Source organism: Ambystoma mexicanum, chromosome 6q (genome assembly GCF_040938575.1).
Source record: "Ambystoma mexicanum isolate Mex_15411 chromosome 6q, UKY_AmexF1_1, whole genome shotgun sequence".
Taxonomy (NCBI): domain Eukaryota; kingdom Metazoa; phylum Chordata; class Amphibia; order Caudata; family Ambystomatidae; genus Ambystoma; species Ambystoma mexicanum.
The window spans coordinates 761,910,051-761,937,059 of NC_090937.1; the positions used below are offsets into that span (position 1 = coordinate 761,910,051).

The 27,009-nt window shown below is 44.0% G+C and overlaps 1 protein-coding gene across 1 annotated transcript in view; it reads right to left on the bottom strand.

Annotated features, from left to right (window-relative positions):
• Positions 1–3,589: 3,589 nt before the first annotated feature.
• The window catches only part of TMEM154 (transmembrane protein 154), a 412,939-nt gene continuing 389,519 nt past the window's right edge, over positions 3,590–27,009 (bottom strand). The window contains exon 6 of the mRNA XM_069631286.1: positions 3,590–3,608. Coding sequence (XP_069487387.1) covers positions 3,605–3,608 — 4 coding nt within the window. The 3' untranslated portion in view covers positions 3,590–3,604. The remainder of the gene's footprint in view (positions 3,609–27,009) is intronic.

The window sequence follows — 27,009 nt, forward strand, 5'->3', positions numbered from 1 at the left end:
TGCCGCGACTATCAATCTCACCCTTGTTTTTTTCTGTAAAGCTCCCTCCTGTGGTTCCTTTCTGCCCCCCAAATTGGGCCTCTGAGCGTGGGGGTATCCCCTGTGCTGTAGCACGCTACATAAAATATCCAGCTCTTACCTACCTATCTTCTACTCTTTCTTTTTTTTACCATTCTTCCATGATACAGCCTACCAAGGACCCAGCAACGCCCCCGGGACACCACAGCGTCCAGGCCCACATCCTTGCACATGGTAACGTTTCCACAATTGTTCCATCATTCACTTTCTATTATAATTATTGACATTTAGGGCTCTTACATGCCTTTTAACTTTGCAGAGAATACCAGTTACATCTTCTTCTTGTTTCGTACTGAAATGGCGGTACAGGCGTTTTAATTCAAGCGGATGATGTACGCCCTCGCCCATACATGCAAGTCCCTCCTGTATATCCACTGTATAAGAAATTCAACACACTATAGCCATGACATATTGACAATATAACAACCCCAAGTCAAATCACACATTCCCCCCACTCATGATCTCATTTAAGTAGTCTCCTGTAAATCCAACAATGTTCAAAACGTCTGTGGATGCCTTAACTATAGTCACCCTATTCTCAGTTTTGCTCTGTGTTTCGGAGACACAATTAATGACCTCATTCATAAAGAGTGAGAGCATCTCTTTTGTCAGCACCAGGAAATTCTCATTCACCTGTTTTGAATCTGTCTGGACTTCTGGAGTAGGCAATACCTTAATCGACACTGAGACAAGGTCAGTAGCCTGGCCCTGTCACGAGGGAATATTGAGAGCCAACCAGGTGGGAATGCCAGAGCCAGTGCTACTCTAGAGGGAGAAGAAGGGAGTTGAGAGAGCCCGAATTTCTGTCCCCTTCCCGAGTGCATGTATATACATGGGCAGTACCCACTTGTATCACACCATGCCTCATAAGACACACGCTGAACAAGTTGCTTTTGTCCTAAATCCACAGACAATGCTGTAGTTGAGCAAAGAGACCAAAGAAAACACAACCCATCATTGGCGGATGCCATCTGCATTCCCCTAGTGGATTGGCAAAGCAAGAGGGATGCAGCACCAGACACGGCAGAGAGCTTATGCGGCTGCCTGGAATGCAATGCACCTCTCCCCAGTGCCGGCACGAGCAATAGCCGGAGCGCTAACACATCCTTAGACCACCAGGGAATGAAACAAGGGATACCACCACCAACACAGACTATACTTACCTTAAATTAAGCAATGACAAGGCTCCCTAACACGAACTTGGACAATGTACAATGCAGGACACCATTACTGCCTCACGGGAGACCCTGCACGGAGAACAGGTGCAGGATTTAGTTTGCTAATTGAATGTTTGCCTGAATGTAACACCACCAGATAACCAACCAGAGGATGGAGAGGGAAAGGGGGATAAAAGAGACCACAAGAAACAGGGAGTTGTGAGTTGTTTAGGTGAGGTCCAAGGCGGAGAAGGTGGTAGACCAAGAGACCAGCAGGAGGAAGGACAGTGGAAAATAGTGTGGAGGCAAATTAATTGTAGAACAGGTGAGGTATTAGTGAGTGCAAGTGGTACTGCATTGTGAGTATGTGTGTGAGACTGGTGAGTGTGATTATTAGGAGGAGTGTAGTGAGTGAATGGGAAGCAGTTGTGAGAGTGGAAGGTGAGTGAATGGGGAGAAGTGGGGAGGAGCAGTAGTAGTGTGGATTAGGGAGTAGTGTGAGGAGGGATTAGTAGTGTGGTGGAGGCAGTATTAGAAAGAGTAAGATACATCAGAGGGATTGAGGAGGAAGAAACAGAGAGTAGAAGGAGTGAAGGTGGGTGACTTTGAGGGTAGGAGGGTAGAGAGGGGAGAATAAGGAACATCAGGGCATGAGAGGAAGAAGACTAAGTTGGGCATAGTGGCTGAAAGGCACATCCCCAGATTCTTTGGTAGATATTAACACATGTATTAGTGTAGGGCTAGCTTCAAAGTCCGTAACGGTGTCTAGACAGATAAGGCGCTTGCCTTTAGGTTCTCCCCTTCAGCTAGCATAGAGATGAGATGGTAGGGGATAATATTCACTAAATACTAACCCCGGATTAGTTTTGCCTGGGTTAAATTACATTTTTTTAAAACAAATTTCATCAGAGGGCACAGCCTGAAATAAAGTTTAAAAATACCTCAAATACCAAATGTAATTCAGTACATTTAAAAACCAACCCTGGCATATAAAATCCAGACGAAACAAACTAAAATCTCAAAAGACTTTAAAATGCTTACCCCTTATTCCACAAATGTTATCAGAACTAATAATTGATATAAAGATTTACTCAAAGGATACGGAAGCTTTGACCAACACAGATTCCATAAGACCTTCCCTGTTGAGCTCCCATAAAGATTTATGAACTTTTTAAAACAAGTCACTCGTCGTGGGGTCAAAACAGTGCAGTCAAAAAAAGATGTTGTGTGGTTTCTCAGTCTCTAAGGCAATATATGCATCTATCCGACTGGGCACGGTTCCATGTGTTAATATCCCCACAATAACATCGCCATAAAATAATATTGCCATATTTTTGTGGCATTATTAAGGCATGGAAATGCGGGGGACACCCCTGCAACCCTCGCATTATTTTTAAAGGAGCGGGGACACCGCTGCAACCCCTGCTCCTAAAAACCCCAAAAATGAACCTCCCCAAAAATATCGCCTATGGCGGTTCCAGACGACCATATATACAGCGATATTTTTGGTGGGGATAATATGTAGTGATACCCTGCACACCCTCTTTTTCCATTTGGCCTTGTTTGCCCTAATGGGCAAGATGTCCAGTCTAAATCTTAGGAGTGTGGAACCCACCTTCCACAATGGGTATTTACAAAGACACCGCGCGCACAGTTCCAAATTTGTATGCCCCTGATTTAACCTTTGGAACTGTTCGTAGGAGCCTACTTTGTGACAGGTTCTGCACCAATCCGCTCGCCATATTCTTTGTTTGGATAACAGAGAGAGGTCTTCTAAGAGGATTCCCCCCAAATCACACTCCACCAGCTTGGTTGCTGTGTTCTCGGCCACAATGTTTTTTGATGGCACGCCGCCTTCATCAAAGTTTGTAAACAACGTGACAGGAGGGGGATTTTTAAATTTGTAACAATAATAAATACCCATGGGTTGGTTACCAGACCCGGGTTCCAACTCAGCTTCCTTGTTGTCGTGCCACCAGATGAGACGGTTGCTTCTCTGTCTCTTATCTGACCCAGGCCTCTTTGCCAGTCAGGACGCCAACCTTCCAGTGTCTTGCAACCAACTTGTTCACTTCCAAAGCTACTGCTGGCTCTGTCGTCTAGTGTGGCGATGTCTTTCCGTCAGAAGCTCGCCTCTGCGAAGGATTCTTCCTTCTTGCTGATCCAAAGTTCCTCTTGGATTTATGTACATCATCTGAAACAAAAGGGATGTGTCTTTCCGCTTTGAGTGTGGAGTTCAGGCGAGATCCAGCATAACCTGAAGCCAAAGAGATTTAGGAATGTCACTGTTCATTGAATCCAGAATAGTATCATAAACAAAAGGGTTGTGCTGCTGATCTTTGACTGTGAAGTTCAGGCGAGATCCAGCATTATCTGAAACCAAAGAGATTGAATGAATGTCACTATTCGGTGAATTTAAAACAGAAGAAACAACAGTCTTTCCAATTGCCATGTAGGCAGATAGCGTGTTCCCATTAGGGAGTTCCTTATCGGAATGGGAGTCCTTGTCCCCGTGAGGGGAGTCACCCCCAGTGAGGTCCTACAGAGGGTCTTGCTGAGCAGGCTCACCTCCCTAGCCTCAAAGGGGAAGGCTCCCCCCGGGAAGAAGGGACGAATGGATTTGTCACACACCATAGCAACCACTTGCCTACTTGCCTACTGACTCCCCATATCCCTTGCTAACAGTTGATTTAGCTTCAGTCTTTCTCCTCTACTCTCAGTCTTTAGTTCTTTTAGACACAAGATAGCATCACCAAAGGAACTGCCAAAACACGATGACTCCACTCTGTCCAAATATGCTCTTTCTGTCCAGGTCAATTTTCCCTCTCAGGCACTTCACAACAGCCGACACTCTAAGTACCGCAGTCTCATGCTCCTCTGCTCCTCGCAGGTTCTCTGTCCATTCTCCTATAGACTACAGGCAGCTGATCCCACTCATTGCGTCTCTTCATTCTGGCCTATGAGAACCCCTCACCGCTGCATGCAAGTTCTTATCTGCTCCATCGAAGCCGTGGTGCCAGGCGTTTCTGGAGCAAACATCAATGAGAAGTTTGTGGCTCCCCGCATGCATGTTTCTTTCCCCAGGCTCTGTGAGTTTCACTCAGCATCTTTCCTATGAGGGTGTCGGGGAAGAAGCACCAGAATGTTTGATGCGGGAAGATAATCTATCTGATGTGGCCTGAGTGACAAGAAATAGGCCGGGCACCTAAAAAGAAAGTGGCCCTCAAACCCTCATCCGTGCATCACGTCATTTCACTTCTCGACTTTACAGAAAATGCTGCTTATGGAGGGTTAATGGTGTTTGTTACATGAAATGTTTTGTGTAAACGTTTGAGAAAACTAGTAATAACATTCCTTTTGTTCTTTTTAAAAAAAAAAAAAGACAACATCATCACATAGCTAAATCCTATACTTATTGTGCAGCCCCAGACTCCAGGCATGCCTACTAGTTGCCACCTGTAATGCCCCACCCATCATGTTGCCCTTCAGCAGTCTTGTAACACGGGTAAAATATTAATGTCTCTATTTTCGCTCTGGAGCTTAAAATGCGCGCTTTGCTCTTCCCACGGGATATACAGACGTGTTATCATGGACAAGGGTCACCTCATTGTCTCTTCTAACACGTGTGCCACATCAGTCACATCCTGACATATAAGGGTTTAGAGAGACTAGAGCGCTTCAGTGGGCATTTTTTTTTAAGCTTCCTGCTGGCTAGCCATGTGGTAATCGCCCCCCCCCCAACCCCTACCCCCCCACTACCCCCCAAGGCAGCAACTGCCCGCATGTTGCCACTTGCCAGTCAGTCAGCACCAGTCTTGTAAACTGTAACACGAGCAAAATATGAATTTCTATTTTTTCGTTCTGGCTTCTGGGGCTTTAAATGTGCGCTTTGCAATTACAGCGCTCACATTACAAGCTGCGTTTTCTCTTCCCAAGGCGAAATGTACAGAATTGTTATCGGTGCTCAGGGGTTACTCAAACAAAGGTTCAACATCAGCTGACATTGGGCTTCACGCTCAGTGGTAGAAGTGTACAAGGGGACAGAGTAGGCAGGAGGGGAGCAACATGCAACACACTTTTCAAGTGTGAAAAAAGTAGTGGAACTGTTAACAGTTCAAAATGAAAGTAATGGAACGCTGCTCCCCACCGTTCCTGCTCACTTCGACCACTGTTCAGGCTCCATTAGCAGGAACTTGTCAAGTTAACACAGCTGCCTCGGCTAGCGGGCTAATGCATTATTTACTTAATATCAAGTCTTAGTCGAACAAAATAAGGCACGATTGCAGCAGCGCAGCATCAGAAGTCTGGGGACTGAAACCTTAGTGATGGAGGCGGGAAGTGTAATCAAATGATAGCTTTAAACTTTCTAATTAGAAAAAGCTAGCTGCAGACTGTACGTGGGCTTGCCTTGCCTGAGGGCCTGGTGGGTAGTGTAGAGGCACTTTGGTGTAGCTTAGGTTGAGAGTTAGGTGCTAGTTACAGAACAAGTCATAAAAATAGCAGGCCTCATTACAAGTCCGGCGGTAACCCTGCTGGTGCTAGCGGCGGGTTGCCCCTGGACTTGCAAGATTTACTGGTGCCTGGCTTGCTGGTAAAACCGGGGGAGGTGCTTCTGTGAAACTCTGCGGGCGGATGGCACCCGCCCGCAGAGTCGTACTGTGCCGGTCCGGTAACAACGGTGCTGGTACGCTTACCGGCACCGTTGTTACCGGACCGATACAGTAATAATGAGGCCCAGTGGCAATATGACTTCTCGAGCACCAAAGTTACAATCTGCATGAAGTTGCAAACATTGCATGGCATAGCATGGCATAATGCAGCATAGAACACCACAACAAAGCAAAACATCACCTGTGAGGTGATGGAGAGTAGGGGTTAAGACCAATGTGCTTATGTACATCTAAAGTACCGATGCACATATTCGAGTACCGATGCACATTTCGATGCAATTCGGGAAACATGGAAGGCTTCCTTTGAGATGTGACTGTGCCATAAACAAACTGTTGAGTGAATAAACCAAGCCTGAACATAGCAAAATAGCACTCTCACCAGGGTAAATGAAGCTGGTCATGACTACATCATAGACCAGATTTCTGAGAGTCAAGACAGTGTGTTGGTGGGAAGCATCTACCGCAGTGCGGTGGACAATGGACCTCCATCGTGGGTTGGCATTAGAGTGTGTTCCATTAGTGGGACAGGTATGAGGATTGAAATAATTAGCAGTTCTTTCTCAGATGGATACAAGGATTTCCCTTTGAATTTGGGGCCGAATGGAGACGAAGTCTCACTCGGTACCACCCCGCCCGTCCATGCAGGAGCCCATCTCGCTGGCACTGTGCCTCTGAATCCCGGCTCACCCCACCGGTTCTTGGTCCCCGCCCTGCGAGCGTGGACCCTACCTACACTTTTGGGAGAGATTCTGCATGAAAGAATGGGTGACTGACTGGGTGGAACTCTGTCCAATTGAGAATTGACTAGGTGAGTAAATGTTGGTATGCAGGCTGCTGCTGGCGTGAACAAAGGTGGGGATGGGCATAGTGCTGGGTGTTGCAGATGAGGGTGGCACTGCGGGTGTCCAGCGTGCTGCTGGGGTGATTTAGAGGCGCAGGTCGATACTGTGGGAGAGCCCAGTCATGGGCATGGTCTGTGCTATTCGTGAATACACTAACACATTACACAGAACACCAACAAAAAACAAGAGATGGGCTGTTGCACACATTCAGCACAGCTGAAGCAACTGCAAACTGATGACAGAATTACTTATACAAGGGATGTAGAGCGAGTGTAGTGTTCCTTCCAGATAAAATGCATGAAGAACACATTTAGTTGCCGACTCCTAGGAAGAAATGCATGAAATTAATCAAACTAATCCAAGCATGACAGTAAACCAGCTGGTATTCGTCGACAACCCTCAACAAAAATCAACAAAGATATAATGGCCCCAGAACCGCACACAGTGGTAGCAACTATATTTGTCAAGGACAATGGTGAACAACCTGCACACTGGACATTTTCGTTTATCCTGAAGCAAAACAGTTACACAACCATTTCATCTATGGCTACCTGAGTCAGGGTTTGGCAGAAAATTAGAATCTCCACAAAATGCTGTGCCAAACTAGTAAACATCCTGGATATAAACTGGACAGTTTACAAGGACTTTCAATTAGTGAGTCATCTAATTGGCTTGGAAGAAAGCAGAGCTCTCTTAGGTAATGTTATCAGTGGGCTTTCATTTGGTAAAGTACCTATCATGTGCCCAATCATCGAAATATGTCTGCACACTACCTGTTCTTATTTACTGATGTGTCTGCCATCATCTACTTCAAATAAAAAGGTGCACATTTTAAATGTGCTACTAACAAGCTTGTTCCATGCGGATCACCTTGTTGTCTTGCGAGAGGCTTTTGAACAAAGAAAGTGTAAGGTGTCTTATGGTCATTGGTTAGCTTATTTCACCTGGTACAAAATAGGACAGACAGATTGTGTGAAAGCCAAACTAGATCACTTAAGAACTCTCAGGCTAGTTTAGAGAAACAATTCAAGCAATACAAGCATCCCTACAAGGCTGGCTGACCAAACAGTAAACACACTTACAAAACATACCTCTACCCAAGTGTTTCTGCAGACACCATTAAAGATTCCCTTTCAGAAGCACCTACAGCACCACCTGTGGACCTGTTAAATGAACTAGCACCATACCCGCCTCTCCTGAGGGTCCGCACACCACCTACTCCGCATCAAATGGACCAACCACCTCACATGCTACAGCAAGCTGCCATGCCTGCCCAGCCACCTGCCACATTCCCCCATCAGCCTCCCCTTCCTCTTGCAGCCCCCACTGCCTGCATCTCCAGATGCCCCATCTTCCTCTCCCACCACAACCTCTCCCTCCTCTCCACCAGGAGACTTAACAACGTCTCCTCCCCCACCCGCATCCACTTCTGCCGTCAGCGGCCTCTACCTACAAACCACCCTGGACTTGCTCCCAACTAAGTCGGTTCCCTCCTCATCTACATCCACTCCCCTGCCTGCCCACCAGTGCTACAGGCGCATTTCTGACTCAATCTGCCAAACATTCATGTATGACTTATAAGCACTGTCCAACTCTTACGCTTTTAAATCCAGACCAGGACAACTTACCAGGCAAGATATTCAATTGTCACATTCATCCATGTCTGAGCAACCCTCACTACACACTATGGATGCCTCAACATCCACCACTGCTGTTATCACCCTTATGCCTATGCGCACCTACCCTGGGGCCAATACTGAGGCTGAACTTATGCGGATTCACACTTCCTGGAGCTCCACTGACTTATATCATATGGCACAACAATTTCCCACATTGCCCGACAATCCCACTGCTTTCATGGAACATTTGAACACAGTGATTGCCTGTTATGATCCCACCACTGGGGACCTTAAACAACTCCTTCGAGCGGTGCTCAAAGACACTCTATACAACCAAATTATGGACAACCTGCAATGGCCTGACTGCGGAAGGTGAGAATATTACTGCTAATTTTACCACAATTACCGCCCTCATCAAAGAGAAATATCCTGTCAAAGCTGACTTGTCAAAGATCGGCACTTGCAAAAGAAACCAGTCAGAATCTCCCTCTGACTGCCTGTCTAGATTAACTGACTGTTTCACTAAATACAATGGCATTGTAAACGCTGGGGAACAAGCTAAACCTGCATTTGTTTCTCATTTTGTGAATGGTCTCCTTACTGAAATTTCAAACAATATTCAAAATGTTCAGATTGGGTGGCAAGCTGAATCTATTGAAAAAGCGCAGCAGGCAGCTCAACATTTCTATGACAAATTCAAACACCATGACCAAGATGGGGCACCCGCCTCATGGCTTTGCATATACGGCATGCACAACAAAAGACTGCCTCCAGGTGCTGGGGATGCCCGGGTACCTCACACCAGCCCAATGCCCTAACAGAATTTCCTGCTGCCTTTTCACCAGGACCACCTGCCACAACAGACATTTGTACACCCATTTTTGCCTGCCAAGCAACCCCTGCCACGGCAACCTTTCTGCAGATATTGTAAGAAGACAGTGTTAAGGATTTCAATCAGGCGATACACCCTGGTCTCAGCCTAGAATTCAGTGCACAACTCAAATGCTTATTTTGTTACATATATAGGTTCAATATTTTAGAGACACACCACTTATATCACACCCCTTATTCAAATACCCCGGGTAACAATGGACCAGGAACCAGGCTGGTAGGTAAAGGTAATATTTATTTATTTATTTTGAAATTCAAGAAAATCACACACTTTTTGACAATAACAAATAGGAATGCGAACAATGCAATTAAATTAACCCTTTAGCAACAAAGATAAAAAAACACCAGAGAATAGAGATACTTTTGAATTTTGGGAAAGATAGCACTCAAGTTAGGATTTCCCCCTGCAATATTCCTCAACCCATAAATAAGCAATTCTAAATAGATATAAGGAAGTAGCAGGTCATCAAGAATGAGGAATAATAAACAGAATTCAAATCCAACCTTCCCTCCCCAAACATGGGAGAAAAATGGATTTGAATCCTTGCAAAGTGACACTCAGAAATGGCTGAATAAAACAATGAATGTGCGCAAAAATACTGAAATAAGTACAATTCTCTACGGGAGCAACACTGGAAAGTTACAAGCAATCATGAGCAATACATTGAGCAAAAGCACACAATTGGAAAATGAATGGAAGGTTTAAAACAATTGATAGTAAAAATAATATGTGTAAAACTTTGCAAAAATGCTCATTCCCACCTAGAATTAAACAAACTGTTTTTAATAAAAATTGGTGAAATATTGTAAATCTGGATGCGGTTTCTGGGTTGGGAGGTCGCTATAGATCCTAGGTACCATATGAAAATGAAATGAGGTTTCTAGCTGTTAAATTGAGTGAGTTATGCGTTTTTGAAAAATAAAGGCGCGAAAAAGGAACAGTAATCAATTTTTACAAGGACCAGATTGAGACACAGTAAGCTCCAGATTTGATCCGCGAAATCAACCCCAGCACATCCGCGCCCGCCCTGGCTGACCCGGTCGGTTTACCTGAGGAAGGACTAAGGGCTTAGGATTTCACAAGACAAAATTATTAAAGATATTGGCGCTAGCACAAGGAATCAAAGCAGGGTTTCAAGAATGATTGTGACAATTTACAGTTATCAGGATGAGTATTGGAAGACTTAGAGATTGGGATGGAACAAAGCAAGGCAATATTTACTATGTTTCTATGGTTCCTATTGATAGTCACAGTCCACTTTTGGTTTGGATTTTGAACAGTCAGCGCTCTGGATCACCACACATATCCATAGAAACATGCTAAATATTGCCTTGCTTTGTTTAACACAGAGCAGCCAGACAAACTCAGCGGGGCAAGTCAGCTGGGCAGGGGCTGGATACCAAAGGATAGTTCTTCTGGAGTAGCAGTTCTGGTTACTGGATACTATAGGGCATCAAGATAGCAGGATAGCAGTGAGTGGCAGCAAGCCAGGTAAATTCAGGATGCTTCCCCAAAACACCACAGCGCTTCCCTTGGTTTATGGGGATTGTTTTAGAGTTGAGGCCTAGCTGAAGCAGGATCAGCAATTGCTTGGCCTTGTGGAGCTGATGCCTTCCAGTCAACCATGCGTCCTCTTCTACCACCCCTGGGTGGAGGATTGTCGCTGGAAGAAAGCGTTTGATATTCTTGCCCCCCTTTGCCCTTGAAAAACAAGAAACAAAAAGGATATAAACTTTGTTTTTCCTCCAAATTAATTTCTGCTATGAAAAATAAAAGAAAATGTGAGCGCCACTGGTGTAATCATCCTTCTCCTCTTACCCTGACTGCAAATAAAACATCGGTCAAGGAATATAAGGATCTTACATTTGAAACCAAAGAAATATCTCTTAATAATAGAATTGAAAAAGCCTCTGTAAAATCTAAAGAACTTTCTTCAGTTCTTAAAGAACTCAAAGGCCCTCCTATTGAACCCTGATTAAATATTAATGATGACCGTTGTCAGGATATATTGGATGGTTTTGTTCAGAAAACTCAGGTTCAGCAAGCACGCATTAGGAAGACAATAGAGTCACAATGCTTAGCTGAGCACTCAGTGTCCCCAACCCTGGATGAGCCTGTTCAAATCATAAAACCCTTTGCCTTCACCAAAAAGATGGAACAAGAGATTTTGGTAATTATTGAAGGGCTCAAGCCAATGTCGTGTAAGGGGGACATATTTCCTACAACACTCTTTAAAGAATTTTCAAATATTCTTACACCATGGGATACAGAACTAGTTAACCGCTCCTTTGATGAGGCTGTTGTCCCCATTGGTATCAAAGAAGCTTGGATCACCCCACTTTTAAAGAAAGATAACTTAGACCCCTTGATACCGGAAAACTAGCGCCCGATCACCAGTGTTCCATTTATACTTGAAATCCTCGACAAAATAGCTTACACACAATTTCAAGTATTTGTCGAAACAGATAACTTCTTGGCCAAAAAACAGTCTGGGTTCAGAACCAATCACGGAACTGAGAGGGCCCTTTTAGATTTGAAAGCCAGCATAACAGAAATTATAGAGGAAGGAAGTTCCGCATTACTGCTCCTATTGGACCTGTCCTCTGCGTTCGACTTGGTCGATCACGACCTCTTAGCAGAGAGACTTCAGAAAATACGCCTATGTTCCCCAGAAGCAGTGCTATGGTTAAAATCCTTCCTGGTGCATCGAGTGCCCGCGTAGGTAAAGGAACCTCACAGTCCCAGAAGGTCCCTGTTACTTGTGGCGTCCCCCAGGGATCCTGTCTATCCCGCTGCTTTTTAATATATATATCAAATGCCTATGTGACCTGCTTAAATCTATGGGTATACAATTCGCCAATTATGCTGACGATACCCAGATAGTTGTTAGACTTTCTGGGATCTATAAAGATGATTTGGCCACTATCAGTGAGATTTTTGGGGCAATCCAGAAGTGGATGGCCCTAAATTATCTTGCCCTCAATGACAAGAAAACAGAGTTGCTTGTCATTAGTACACCCCGCAGGCTGCAAAATCTGGACATTTGCTATAAGGCTTTTGAAATAGGTGTCAATAAAATTCTGGTATCCGATTATATCAAAACTCTGGGAGTATTCTTCGATGCTCACATTTCCTTTCAGAAGCATATATCATATCTTAAATCATCATGCGCTTTCTTTATACATCTCTTATGGCAAATATGTCCTTATTTATCAGAACTTAACAAAGCTTCAATACTAGCAGCCATAGTTAACACCAAATTAGACTATTGCAACAGCCTTCTCATGGGAACTACTAAGGGCAGTATTAGGAGCCTTCAGACCATACAAAATGGTGCGGTACAGGCTGTTTGTGGGCTAAATCGCCAATCCCACATCACAGAACATCGGAAGAGATTACATTGGCTCTCTATAGAGCAACAAATAAACTTTAAAGGACTAGTTATCGTCTTTAAGTGCCTTTCAGGTGAGGCATCGGAATTTCTTAAAAGCAGGTTAAAAAGGGCCATACCAAAGCAGACTCTGCGATCAGTCAGATGTAGCTGACTAAGCCGCCTTTTAAACATGAAGAAACTGGGTGGAGCAAGTTTTGCCACCTGGGCCCCAAAAAGTTGGAATGCGATTCCTCTTTAATTAAAACAATGTGCAACTTTACAGCAGTTTAGGAAACGTCTGAAGACATTCCTTTTTGAAGTTTAAGATCAACAATAAGTATCTGAATAAATCTTGACACCTGAATTGACCATGCTAGTCACTTTGTTTAAGTGACTTCTTAATCCTCTAATACCATGATATGCTTTATGCTTTCTGTTCTTTGTTGTCTGTCCATGTGAGCGCTCTGGGACCTTTGGGTTAGTGTTGCGCTATACAAGAATCTATTTAGTTAGTTAGTTAGTTGATCTTTGATGTCTGTTGGACCCCCTAACAACCGTTCTTATGGTTGAGGGTGGAATGTGTGGGGAGCTCCCCTCACATCCCTGTGGTAATGCGCGTTTGCCAGCCGGGGCCCGCATGAGGTTGGTGGGGTGCCCCGCGGTTCCAGCAATAGCTTCGGCAGTCATTTTGTGCACATGGTATAAATGCAGGTCGTAGATCCTCGTACTGTTACTCTTTCCTCCCCAGCTTCTTGCCATCCCCCCTTAGGCTGCCATGATCATATTTCGGCCATGGGGTGGCGCACTGCGCGGGCTCCTCTTGCAGATAGGTGGGGAGGGAATCACTGGCCGGTCAGTTGATTGGAGCAGGGGTGAATCAACATGCTCCTAGGCTCCTCCTTGGGTCTGTGCTCCTACGCCCGCTGTTGTCTGTGTAGACGTCCCAGTGCAGTGGAAGTTCACTGCACTTTCTATTGGCTTTGGCCCATTGGCAGGACCCGGGGGTCACCGGGCCGCCTCATCCCATCAGCAATGTGGTACCCGGTGGGGCATAGAGGCAGACATCCCCCGCCGCCACCCGACGTTGGCGAGAGACTGGGCCTTTGGCTCCCGCCTCCCAGTCTCCCAGTCCAGTTGCCTGTTTCGGTAGGACGGGGGGGTCCACCCTGGCCCCGCTATCATCTGATCTTCCTGCGTGAGGGGGAAGGTGGGCGACGCTGAGCAGCAATGCTCTTGGTAGCGGGTGGAGTCGCCCGGGGCGCAGGGTCAGCTGTCCTGCGTCGCAGTTTGTGGTCATCCGTGGGATGAGCCGTTGTTTACGGTCGCTTGGCAGACCCTCTGAAATGATGATTTTCAGTGGATTACAGGCATCATCCTCATTTAGCTGCGGCAGAAATCTTCCCCACACATTCTGGTGGCTGTCCCCCGCGTCACAGCTGATAGCGAACAGGGTTTCTGTGGATAATCATGCTGATGTTGGAATTCGGCACCGCAGCTCTTCTAGCTCGTCGCCAATTTCGCTCAGGCTCATGAGCCCCCTCCCCCCAATTTTCAATGTATTTATTTCCGATTTGGCAGATGCTTTAAAAACTTCAAGATCTTTCCCTCCAAAGATGGGCAATCAGGAGTTGGGTTGGGTGATTTACGCAGACGACCTAGTCCTGATTGACCAAACCCATATAGGACTCCAACATAGATTGGAAGCACTTTATTGTTATATGAAGAAAAAACAACTAGAGATAAATACCCTCAAAACTAACATCTTAACTTTGGGGTATAGGGGGAGACGTGGTAAAATCACCTTTAGGTGGCACATGACCTCTGATCTTTTGACAGAGATTTCACATACAACCTATTTGGGGACTTCCGTCAGTGTTAGCATCTGCTACGCCCCAAGGATGAGGGTCCTGAAAACTCGCTGTAAAGATCTCACAGCGCAAGGGAGGGTAATAGCTGGAAAATTTGGGAAGTTTTCCATCAAACCGATGCTGGCCTTCTATAACCAAAAGGCAGTACCAGCTTTAATTTACGATGCTGAGGCCTTCTTCTGCACTTCGCACAAGTTTTGGTTATGCATGGAAGGCTCCTTTTGGAGAGCTGTTTCAGGATTGCCATGCAGAATTTCAACAATAGTCATTAGATATCAATTGGGCTTGATTTCTTTAGCTGCAAGAGTGACTTGGAAAACTAGTGTATTATGCCGACCATCGCAGCACCTCATTATATTCTAAGAGAGGAAATGAAAAGGGATAATATGAGCCTGATGACATATTGGAAATCTGATTGTCTCCTCATTGTGGAACAGCTAGGGACAAACCAAGATGCCCTGATGCCTAACCCAGAAAGTGTTTAAAAAAAAAGGGCTATGGCAACAAGACTGGATCTGTACATTGGGAGCCAAAAATAACCATTGTAGATTTGACGGTCTGAATAATGAAAGAAAATCTGACAGTTGTCTTCCTAAATACTTGATAACATTTCCCTGCCCCAAAGTGAGGTATGCCTTTCTGAGATTTAGGCTAAATCTGTATCCAACAAGGCAAACAACATTGCTTTATGATCAATCAGTGCAGAACATTAGCTGCAGATTCTGTGGTCGCCAGGAAGAGACAGAATCATTGAAACACATCACTCTGTTATGCACTGGCCTCAAAGAAGTAAGAACCTGCTATCTGGGAACCTTCATAGAAAGTGTGAGTACTCATAATGTGGAAGACTGGTGGGCCATGCTGATGTTGGGTGAACATTATTCCATGACCTTTGCTCTGGTTAAGTACCTGGAAAGGTTTCTTGCTGTTTCTAATTGCTGATCTTAGCTTGGGAAGCTTCATCGGATGTTGTTTTCTGCTATTTCTTTTCTATGCATGTTTTAATTGCTGATCCTAGGCTGGGAGACGTCATCTGAGGTCATTATCTGCTGCTTTTCTTTTTTCTCTTTTCTACAGACAACAGTTTATAATAAACTAAAGGTAAAAAAAAATGACACTTCTGTACATTTCGCTCTGGGAAGAGAAAACGCAGCTTGTAATGAGAGCCCTGTAATCGCAAACTGCACATTTTAAGCCCCAGAAGCCAGAATGAAAAAGATAAATTCATATTTTGCCTGTGTTACAATTTACAAGACTGGTGCTGATTGGCAAGTGGCAACACGGGGGCAGTTGCTGCCTTTGGGGCGGGGGCAATTACCACACGATAGCTAGCCAGCAGGGAGCTTAAAAACTAAATGCCCACTGAAGGGCTCTAGTCTCTCTTAAACCAGAAATAAATATGCATATAAGGGGCAAAGTCCCAAAAATTTTTGTTTACGGGGAACCAATTCTCAAGAAGGGACGTTAATCAAGAGGCAAAGAATGGTGCATAAAGCACAGAGAATTGAAAAACCCCTCACTACTGGAACCCAGGGGGAAGTAGAGATTGGCTGATTATTATCACATACAACTTAACAACACCAAGAGTATGTCACATAAAAATACATTGCAAACGAACTCATTAGGACTAGAGACAAAATGGAGCAAACTAAGAGAGAAAAATATGTATAAATCTTATTTTAATGATAAATATTAAAAACAATATATATTCGTACAGTAGTGCATCACGGAAAAACACAAAAGACGACTGTCTATGTAATAGGACATACAGTAGGGAAAGTGGAGAATTTATCAGTCCTCCTTGTGCTTAAACGCTATTCGAGAAAAAGAGTGTCGACATGTTGTTGTTAAGTTGTATGTGATAATAATCGGCCAATCTCTACTTCCCCCTGGTTTCCAGTAGTGAGGGGTTTTTCAATTCTCTGTGCTTTATGCACCATTTTTTGTCTCTTAAACCAGAGACGTTTTTATGGGAGGGCAAAAGGTGAAGTGGGCCCCCCCCGATGGCTGCTTGATTGAAATCATTCAGTGTCCATTTGTATTACAAGACTAAAATAACCCATACCGTTTATGGTGCGCTGCTGAGGTCCCAAACTTGCAGCCAGACTCTTGCTGACATGTACATTTGGTTGGATTAATTAATCCTATAATGCTTTTGTGTTCACTGTAGTACACACAGTTTGTCCAGTCATTATAGCACAACTCCTGTAGTATTCTCACCCTTCTGTGGAATATTTATAGATCATGTGCCATCCAGAAAGTTGAAATGCATATTGATACATTTGAGTGCCATGATTGCTCAGAAGATAGCTCAGTTTGTTAGGGGCTGTTTACAGATATTTATGTTCATATGCCAAATCACAGTACTAATTCCAGCAAGGCCAACCCAGCATTTCCTATGCCAGAGGTTGATAAACTTGCATGTATATATACTTTTGTGATAGTAACACTTAACGTGTGCTACACAGCAATCGAATTGCAACCATCTGGTGCAGGTTTAGAGCTTTGTTCCTCTAAATGAGGGTTGTTAAAACTGGCAACCACTTCCCAATGCGGAGCATACAGTGTTAGTAGGGCGAGGTGATTAGGTTGTCAAATCCGAGATACTGGAACCAAAGTGTTGAGGCTCATATCCCGACTTTTCCAGCGGAAGATACAATGATCCTGGACAAATCATCTCATACTAAGAATAAAAAGACGATTAAAAATTTGAATCCTCCCATCCCCTGCACACTGTCAAATGCTGATTGAAGCAGCTAATGTGTATAAGATAGACATTTTTTATGTTTAACTGAGACCATTAATTGAAAAGAATTTGAAAAGAATTTCACATATCAAGTAGGTTTATATAAAATGGTATATACTTAGATATACAGTCAAGGAATTACTGTACAAAGCGAAGCAAACAAATGCAAACATGCAAGTCCGTTCTCTGTGGCTGACGCGTTTCGAGGACTCATTTCCTCTTCTTCAAGAGCTTTAATGAAACATTTTATACAGAAAGACAATGTCAAAATCAATACAGAAAAAGGTCAGATAGTTGTAACAGACTCCATACCAACTACAAAAATGATACAATCAAGAGGACTCTAGTTATTGGCAACGGCATATTTATATAGGTAGTGATCCTTGAATATTAGTATATTTGATCTTTCACAAGTCGGAATAATCCTCAGGGTCAATCATGTTTTATAATTCATCATCTAATCTACGTGTGTATTGCAGTACAACATGGCACAGTCTAACGGTTAAGCATGTACAGTACTGAACGCTAACAGCCTCTAGTGCAGACTCCTATGTAGTCACCTAGACATTAAATATTTGGTCTATAGTTAGGAAGTGTGCAATCCTGGTTAAACCCGGAATTCTATTATATAAAGTTGTCAAAGGAAAGATTACCTTAATAGAAGTTTCAATTTCAACTATATTCTTTTGTTATTCGAGTACCAAGGGTGGGCACCGTATCCCATCCCAATCACTGGATGCTAAGGCGGGTATGTCCGTTCAGTTTGATCTAGAACATAAGATAAACTTGTTGAGGATTTACACAAATATAGAGTTTGTGTAAGTGATTGTCTAAGGAGTGAAGCCAAATGTAGACCATGTATAAGTAGAGGAGGTGTAGCGCAAATAAGACAACCTAGTGCCTCAAATAAGAGTGTACTTATTTGTAAGCATATGTCTACCAAGTCACTAAAGGAGATGACTAAGAGGGCTGCTCACCTTAGATAAAGTGAGTCACCCATCAATGCGAGTACCAATGATTAGAACTGAAGAAGAAGTCTAGCCGGAGTCAATCCGCGAATCATCAAGCACGTTATGCAGGTAAGGTGAGAAGAATGGGTAATTCATAGACCTACAAACGGAAGATACAACAAGATATACATCTCTGTCTTTAGTCCAGATATTCGTATTTCGAACTTCAACTGTCTATCGAAAGTCAACATTATTAATATAGAAGCATACCTCAAATGGCCATAGCACGTCCTAATATAGAAGTTAGTGCGAATGCAATGGTTCCTGCTGCATGTGATCAGTAAAACTGATCCAAAATGGGAAAGAAAAGGGCTTGGCATGGAGACGCTGTTTGGCATCTGCAGGGCGAAATAACGATAAGAATAATGAAGTCCAAATCTGATCTCGAGCAACAGGTAATGCGCCCCTGTTTTAGCGAAGTCAGGACAAAGACCTACCTATGATCGTGTCTTCACAGCAAAACACTTATCTCACAATGCGTCCGTCTCCAAGGAAACGGTGGGTGCCATTTTAGAGAGGTTTAAATAGTAGGACTTCATTCAGAAATTGGACGCACGCATCAGTTTCCAAGGGAACGGCGACTGCCATCTTTGAATGGCCAAAAGGATGGTAAATCACTGTCTGGTTAAAGTAAAGGGACACAAGACCCATGGTGCCCGTCCCCAGGAGTCGTACACCATAGACTGGAGTGTCATACAATATCAATAGTTTAAACCATGTTCATATGGCCCTAATTGATGAAGTTCAAACTTCAAAAATAGAAAAAAGAAAAAATAGAATGGGTGAAGAGTGGAACAAAAGGCTAGCCCGTAGAAAGTTCAAAGAATAGCCAAATAAATTGTATGTTCGATTGACTCCTGTTCAAGTCATAAACTTCCAATGCTTCAAATGATACATTTGTAAATGCAAAATTGGAAAAATAGTGTGTGTGGTTGATCCAAGGATACCCCGATGTAGCGTCCAACTAGATGGACTAAGACGGACAACTATGCGTGAAGACACCTAATGTGTGGACGACAACGAATGTCCAATGTTGGCTCAATATACAATAGACAACCATGGGATTGAAAAATTAAAAGAGAATTTGATGCAAAGAATGCCAAAATGAGAAAGCTGTAGCTCTCTAAGGACACACAAAGTCTTGGGTTACACCAGAATGGCTCACATCTGTGTAGTACATGCGGTCATCAATTAACTCACATAATTAAAGGATGTTCATTATGTTCAGCATACTGAGTATACTAAAAGCATTTGCAATTGATAATAGACAGCAATCATGAGAGCAGTGTCCTAAGGTTCAACCATGAAACCTTCTGATGAAAACATTACAGAAAGCAGTTCAATAAACAATCTTCGTTCAAACCCTTAGGTTGAACGGTATCCAATAAGTGGATCGAATACAGTTCTATTGAAGAAGGAGAACATGATAGTTGCCACACATTTTTGGATGTTTCACCACTTCAAGTATCTGAAACTTGATTTGGGCTATCGTGTGGTATTGTTCCACAAAATACCTAGCCACTGGTGATCGCTGATTGTTGCACCGTATGTTGGATTTGTGTTCCGTCCACCTTTCCTTGGCAGGTCTCATTGTCCGACCAACATACAGTTTGCCACAGGGCATTTTATCATATAGATAACACCTGCGGTTAGGCAAGTAGAGTAATCTCTCAAGTTACATTTCTTTCCCGTACGTGGGTGAGAGACAACATGTCCCTTGATGACATTGTTGCAAGGTGTGCAACCAAGGCTTCTTTTTTGTTCTTAGCAATAACTGTTTCTCCTTCAGTGGTTTCTCTGCCCTAATCAGTTTATCTCTTAGATTTCTCCCTCTCTTGAAACACATCATAGGGGCTTTTTCGGAATACTTTAAGAGGCATTGGGTCATTGTGGAGGATATTCCAATGTTTTTGATGGTCTTACTGATTTGAAAACTTTAGCGAGAAAACTTAGAGATAAATAGGAGGGGTATCTCTTTCTCCTGGGCCTTGGGCCCCATCAGTTGGACTCTCGTCACTCCTGAGGACCTTGCACTTGCTTCAGTCAGAATGTTTTTCAGGGTAGCCCCTTTTCTTGAATTTTTCAACAAGTGTGGAACATTCAGTGTCTAAGCTTGCTGGGTCCGATATCATTCTTTTCAACCTCAACATCTGGCTGTTGGGTAGACTCTTTAGCATTGCCCTCAGGTGGAAACTAGAGAAATGAAGTTATTTGCCACTGTATTGTACTGTGCTGTCTCCTGTGAAAAGGTTTGCCTTCTCACTTGCAGGTGGCATTGTTTACCTTTGTGCTTGATAATTCTTTTCATGTAGGTCATTCGAGTGGAAGAGGTTCTAGACAGAGGCAAGCCAACAAAATGTCACAGACCTCGTTCAGACATTTTCTAGTCTGCTAATTTGGCAAAAAACAGTCTCAAAGTTACTTCTGAACATACTAAATAATAGTCTTCAATTCTGTCTTTTGGGTGTATGTAAAGCTTTAAAATACAATTGAAAACCCCAGATGAAACCGTTAAAGCTCACATCAGTTAATATTGTGGTGCTAATATACTTGCCTTGGTGATAGTGAAACTGATGCTAAAACCCTTGTCCTTTTGCATAAAATACTTCCATAAACTTTTGTTTTAAATGTTGGCATATTGGGTTATTATGTGAATTGCGTACTTTCCAAGTCAGTTCTTAAAATAATAAAGCATTATTTTAGTTTATGAAAGTGAATAATTGCACCGTGCTGTATAATAAGAACTGGGAAACAATGTGGTCAAGTACAGAAATTGCAGATTGGGTTCAAATCTCAGCTTCACCTCTTTACCCACATGTGTGATCCTGGCCAACTCATTTAATCTCGTTCTGCTTAATTTGTCCACATTTCCTGTCTGTAAACTTTTGAAAATTCTCAGGGCCCGATTCTGTTCAAGGCACAGTGACCATGCTTCATTGCGCCTTTTCTTGATGCCCAGGTACAGTCCTCATTCTCGAGGGGTCCTGGGCACAGAGGACGATACTGCTGTGTCACAAAGTATCTGTATTTCACCTGTTTTTTAAATTAATGGGTGGATTGCCCATTTCCGGCAGCAGTTTTGTATAATTGCACAACAATCCCCAACAAGCCCTCCCTCCAGCACCCCACAAAACAATAATCTAGTAATTATAGGAACGTTGCAGAATTATTTTCAATTACGTGGAAACTATCTACTTAAACCAGCACAATTAGGATCAGGCGTACTTGTGAGATTTTTGTTTTGTTCAGAGGCACTTAATCTGTTGTGTTTTCCACCCACGCAAAGGCACATGTCTAGTTGGATGTGTAGGTTGTGACTGGGAGGAGGTGGGTGACCTTACCTCTGTTCTCTGGTCACACTCCTCCACAATAGCAAAAGTGCAATAAGCGGACCACCACCAAAGGAGGTAGTGTATATGGCTGACATTTTTACACTGTCACTAATGTGGAGCAGTGGCACCAGAGTCCACATGTAAATGACCTGTTTACGGAACTGGTGATTGCCAGGTTGGGTTCATGACAATGCTGGCAACAGATGCAAAGGTTTCAGAAATGGTGCATTGTATGCTCCCTCAGCAAAATCCGAGACCATCAGAAAAGGTGGTAGTTACCGAACATTTCGCTAAAACATAATCTGACAATTTTCAGCAATTTACACCAAGCCGAGAATCAGGCTTTCAGTCTAAGAGCTATTTAGTTCTAAGGGTATGATCTTCAAAAAAGTCTAATTCGTGGTTTTACTGGCTACAGTGTTGAATTTCATATAATAATCTTGACTGCCTCAAGGTCATTTGTTCTTTGCTGATTAATAGCAACACTTCTTGAAAGCCATAGCTTCTAATTTATATCCACAATCTATGCAATAGTCTACATGGTTGAGCACTTTTACTTTTAGTGAGACTGCTAATCTGAGTCTTCTCTCTATGCTGGGGTATGTGTGTCTTTTTCATACAACTACTTATCTGTGCCCTGCATGTGAACTACACCTTTCTCGTTGCTGCTATTTCTAAAATGTTTCCTGTACATATGCTTCAACACAACCAACCACATCCTGGACTGAAAATGTTGCCCTTCAAATGCTGCTTGTTTATTATTCCTTTTCCAGCTAGTCTAATGAGCGTAATGGACGGGTTGGAGCCCCATGCATATTTTCATTGCTTCAGGACAAAATATGAAGCTGGGGATTGTGATTGCGATGTAGGGGTGACGACCAGGGATTTTGTATCCAGTAATTTCTGTGGTTCAGAAGCGGGCCCCAAGGTAGTCTGTGCCCCGGGCCCCAAGATCCCTTAAAATGGCCCTTTCTAAATAGTTTATTTATATAGCGCCTATACACAATGTGTTTCAAAGCTCTTCAAGGCAGGAAGGGAACAAGGGTGAATACAGTGACATTCTTACAAGTCCTTGATACAGTCAGAATGTGAAATGAACTATCGTACTCGGCCTGGCAACATTTCCAATCGTGCAAGAGCTTTGACAATGGCCCTATAGGCTGCGCTACATTCAATACATAGACACACCCTGGAAGGGACTGTGATAAAGTCACTTTCCTGAGAGCATTGTTTGGCACAGACATGTATCTTGCAGATATGCATAATGAGCAAAGCTTTTAATTTACACAAAAAAGTGACCATGGTTTATGCTCGTCAAAGAAGCAGACATGATACCAGTCCATGTTTTAAATCTTTTAAAAATAGGTTTACTTTGTGATTCAATTTACTTAGGCAGAGGTACGAACTGAGAATTAAACATGGGGCTTTGAAAAGCAAATTGCCATTTGAAGTGCTAATGACCCAGACTTCACAACTTACCCAAAGCAGAGATTTACAGAGACAAGGTTACTAGAACATTCTTTGTGGTGTCAGCTGTCACATTGATGTCTCCATGGACACGGGGAGGTGGGTAGTTGGCATAAGGGAAGTGACGGGGTAAAGGGGAAGTGACGGGATGGCGGGGCGGGAGGCAGAGTTTGTAGAAGTTAAATAAAGAAGGACGTTGATTGCCAGGCCCAGTGTGGGCTTGGGGAGCTTTTTCCTTTGTGTTGTGTGTGGACTGCGCCAAATGCTTCAGTCATCAGAGGCATGGGCACTAGGGACACTTAGAGGCAGCGCTGCGGGACAGCTGGCTGGAGGTGCAGTAGGAGCTAGGGCTGCGTTCTCTTCCTTCCTTATATCTCCCTTTTAAGCTCTTTTTTCTTCTCTCCCCGCCCTTTCCCCATAGTTTTGGCACCTTCCTTTATACGGTTTGCATATTGGTTGTTTCATTTTCTATAATGTTGCAAATGTTACATCAAAAAGCATTCCTCAATCCTCATCATACTTTGTTGTCTTGATTTCGCATTCTCTTGCTCCACTTCCACTCTTCAGTGATTCACATCTCATGCAGAGTAACACTTCTGGCCTCTCCCTCTCAGTCACCAACATCATCTTCTGGGGGGCACGCCACTCTCTCACCATTCTTCTCCCCCTTTTTGCTTCCTCTCCTTACCATCTTACCTTTCCCTTTCTCCTCTCACACGCCACTCTATATTTGCGAAATGGCTTCTGGCATGCTGCAGGGCCATTCATTTGTTCGGTTCAGTGTTCACTCTAAAGTAGCATGACACGTGTGTTTGCATGTAATGCACAGATCATTTCCACCTGTAACTGTGACCCAGTCAGCAATGAATTGTACACACTGGCTGTAATCTTACTCTAAATGCACGGTCGTCAAGAACAGAGAACACACCCAGAGTGCCCACTTGACAATGCCTGTGGGGCCATGCTGCTGACACTTAAACACACCCACAGTGTCCACTCTGCATGGCCTGGTGCCACATCCAATAGACACTGTGCTAGGCGAGGGGATGCCTTTAGTCCTACACAATAAAAAAAAATAGCAAAGTCGCCAAGGTGTCCCCTGTCCCCCCAGATTTTATGTGTCTCCTACGCTCCTGGGGAAGAGAAAACACAGGCAGCTTGCAATGCGAGTGCTGCAATTGCAAAGCGCACATTTTAAGCTCCAGAACGAAAATAGAGAGATTAATATTTTACCCGTGTTACAAGACTGCTGAGGGCAACATGATGGGTGGGGCATTACAGGTGGCAACTAGTAGGCATGCCTGGAGTCTGGGGCTGCACAATAAGTATAGGATTTAGCTATGTGATGATGTCTTTTATTTCTAAAAAAAAAGAACAAAAGGAATGTTATTACTAGCTTTCTCAAACGTTCACACAAAAGATTACATGCAACAAACACCATTAACCCTCCATAAGTAGCATTTTCTGTAAAGTCGTGAATTGACGCGATTCACGGATGAGGGATAAGGGCCCCTATTTTTTATGTGAGGGGCGGGGCACTTTTATTTTAGGTGCCCGGGTCATTTTTTTGTCCCAGTCCGACCCTGTCCTGTTCTAGCAATCTAGCACGTTTTGCCCCCTTCTCTCGCCAAAGCTGAAATTCAAAAGCAACACGTTGTTTACTAAGCTCACAGTGCTGCCACACCATGTCATGTGCTGAGCAGATAGGGCACAAAACAGGAAGTTGGAAGCACATGTGATTCACTTACACCCTTCCACTAAAGAGGAAGGGCCAGGGTGGAGCCATCTGATAAAGCAGATAATTTAATTTGTAATACAAAAAAAGAACGCCTGCTTTCCGGGGATACCATTCAACATGTGAGTTGGACGAATGAGGAATGGGTAATGGCACAGACTTGCTAAAAGAAAGTCTGTATAGATGACTGCACAGAGCAGTGATTATGGTAATGATTCAACCGCTGGCCGAGAGCTACATTTCTAATGTACCAAACTTACTTTTTTTACCTGCCCTCCAATAGGTTAAATAGCAGAATGGATACTTTGAATGTAATTTAAGATGTTCCGCAGTTGGTTGATGCACTTGCTGCAGGGGTCTGTGTACAAGCTGCAGGTCACAAGTTTCTATCTTGAAGGAGCCAGCAACACATGTAATCCATTTTCGCTGATAAAATGAGTAGCGTTGAAATGCCTCATGCACTCCTGTTTGGTGTGAGTGGCAAGCAGATCTGCTGGCAGGCTTAAGATCTAGCACAACTTTTCCCAGTCTCTTGCAGGCAAAAGCGGGAGCAGCAGGGGGCACACACAAGTCTTGAATGGTGGAGAAGATGGGAGAAAAATGTGTGGCTGGTGACAACCATCCCAATGACCAAGAGAAGTGAGTCCCCCCACAACCCCAATCATGGGTAGCAAGCAGGTGCAGACTCCATGGCCACAGACCCTAGGCCAAGGGAAGTGTGAGCTAAAGAAATCATGCTGGTGGAATCCCTACATACGGTCAAGGTTAATGCCCCAGGCTAGCCACTTGCCTATAAAAAATTGAAGTACATCATTGTAGTCTCCCACAGCTATATCGCTACATTGTGATTTGCTCCTGAGCCCCCCACTGATGCATGGGGCTGGGTGACTCTGCTTTGAGATGCACCACTACAAGGATGTCAGCATGTCCACCCCGCTTAAGATACTTCAAATGCCCGTCGGTGCCTCCACTGCTTGCTAACCTCACCAACATGCTAAAATTCTACTTTCTACCTCATATTATGCATACCAACTAAACTGCCCACACACCAAACACCCATCCCAAAACACACAGGGCCTCATTACAAGGTTGGCGGTAACCCGCCAGTGCTACCAGCGTGTTGCCGCCACCCCTGTTTCTGCTACCTGATATCCCAGTGCTACCGGGATATCATAGGACTCCATGTGAATGAGAAACCTGAAGCACCGGCACCATGAGTAAAGGCGCCGGTGCTTCAGGGAAAAGCATGCCATAGGGGCCTGAACTCCCAGCATGTCAGGCCTGCCAGGAGTCCTGTGTCCCTACCGGCAAACTTGCAGTTTCCCAGTCTGTAATTCCTGGACCACCAAACGTATAATGAGGGCCACGGTCTGGACCCCTTGGTGCCCGAGTCCTGCCACTCTCCCCTTCATTACACACTCTTCTTTACCAATAATATACCTTCTGGTATGTGGGCCGTCATGTTTGAAATGTCTAAAACGGCCAACGCCTGCAGCCTCTTCGTGTGCCTTAATTTGTGGTAAAATCACTCAATCTTAGATGTTAGATAGTTGGGTGTTTTACCTTGGAAATCTGTTTTCCCCCTATACATTGTTTTCTTGCTTTTCTGAAATCTAAGAATTTCAGTTGCTGGGATTGCATCGTCCATGGTTTCCTTTTCGCATCATATGAAGCAAACTCCTCTAACCCATACCCCACCTAGAGGTTTCCATGCCCACACAATAAAAAGAGATTTAAGCACAAAGGTTATTTCTTTTTCTGCGTGCTTGTTGTCCCACATACTTACTGAAGGGAATCTGCCAGGTGGTGTTTTTCTCAAATGTATTATTCAAGCTGGATAAAGCTTTTCTCGCAACAGATAAGAAAATACTTCTGATGACTCTGGGATGCTCACATAAGGACACCGCGACAGAGAGCCTCCTGGTCTGCCCGGCACTGTAGTTAGAGGCAAGCTGACACATGCCCAGTTCCCGCAGCAGAAGCACAACCCATCTTCAGGGGGGTGGTGAGTCTACTGCAGACACAGCACATCAGTGGAGACAGGGCGCAGATGAAGGGCTAACCACCCTTCATAGCCTTTGTGTGGCAAGGCTGGGAGTTCTGAATGGAAGGATAGGCGAGGAGTGCTGCCTTAGGCCTGGCAGGCAGGCACTCGGAATGAAAGACATGTGACTGGTGGGGTGCTCCTGGAGATCTGTAGAGGAATCTCCACTGTTGCAG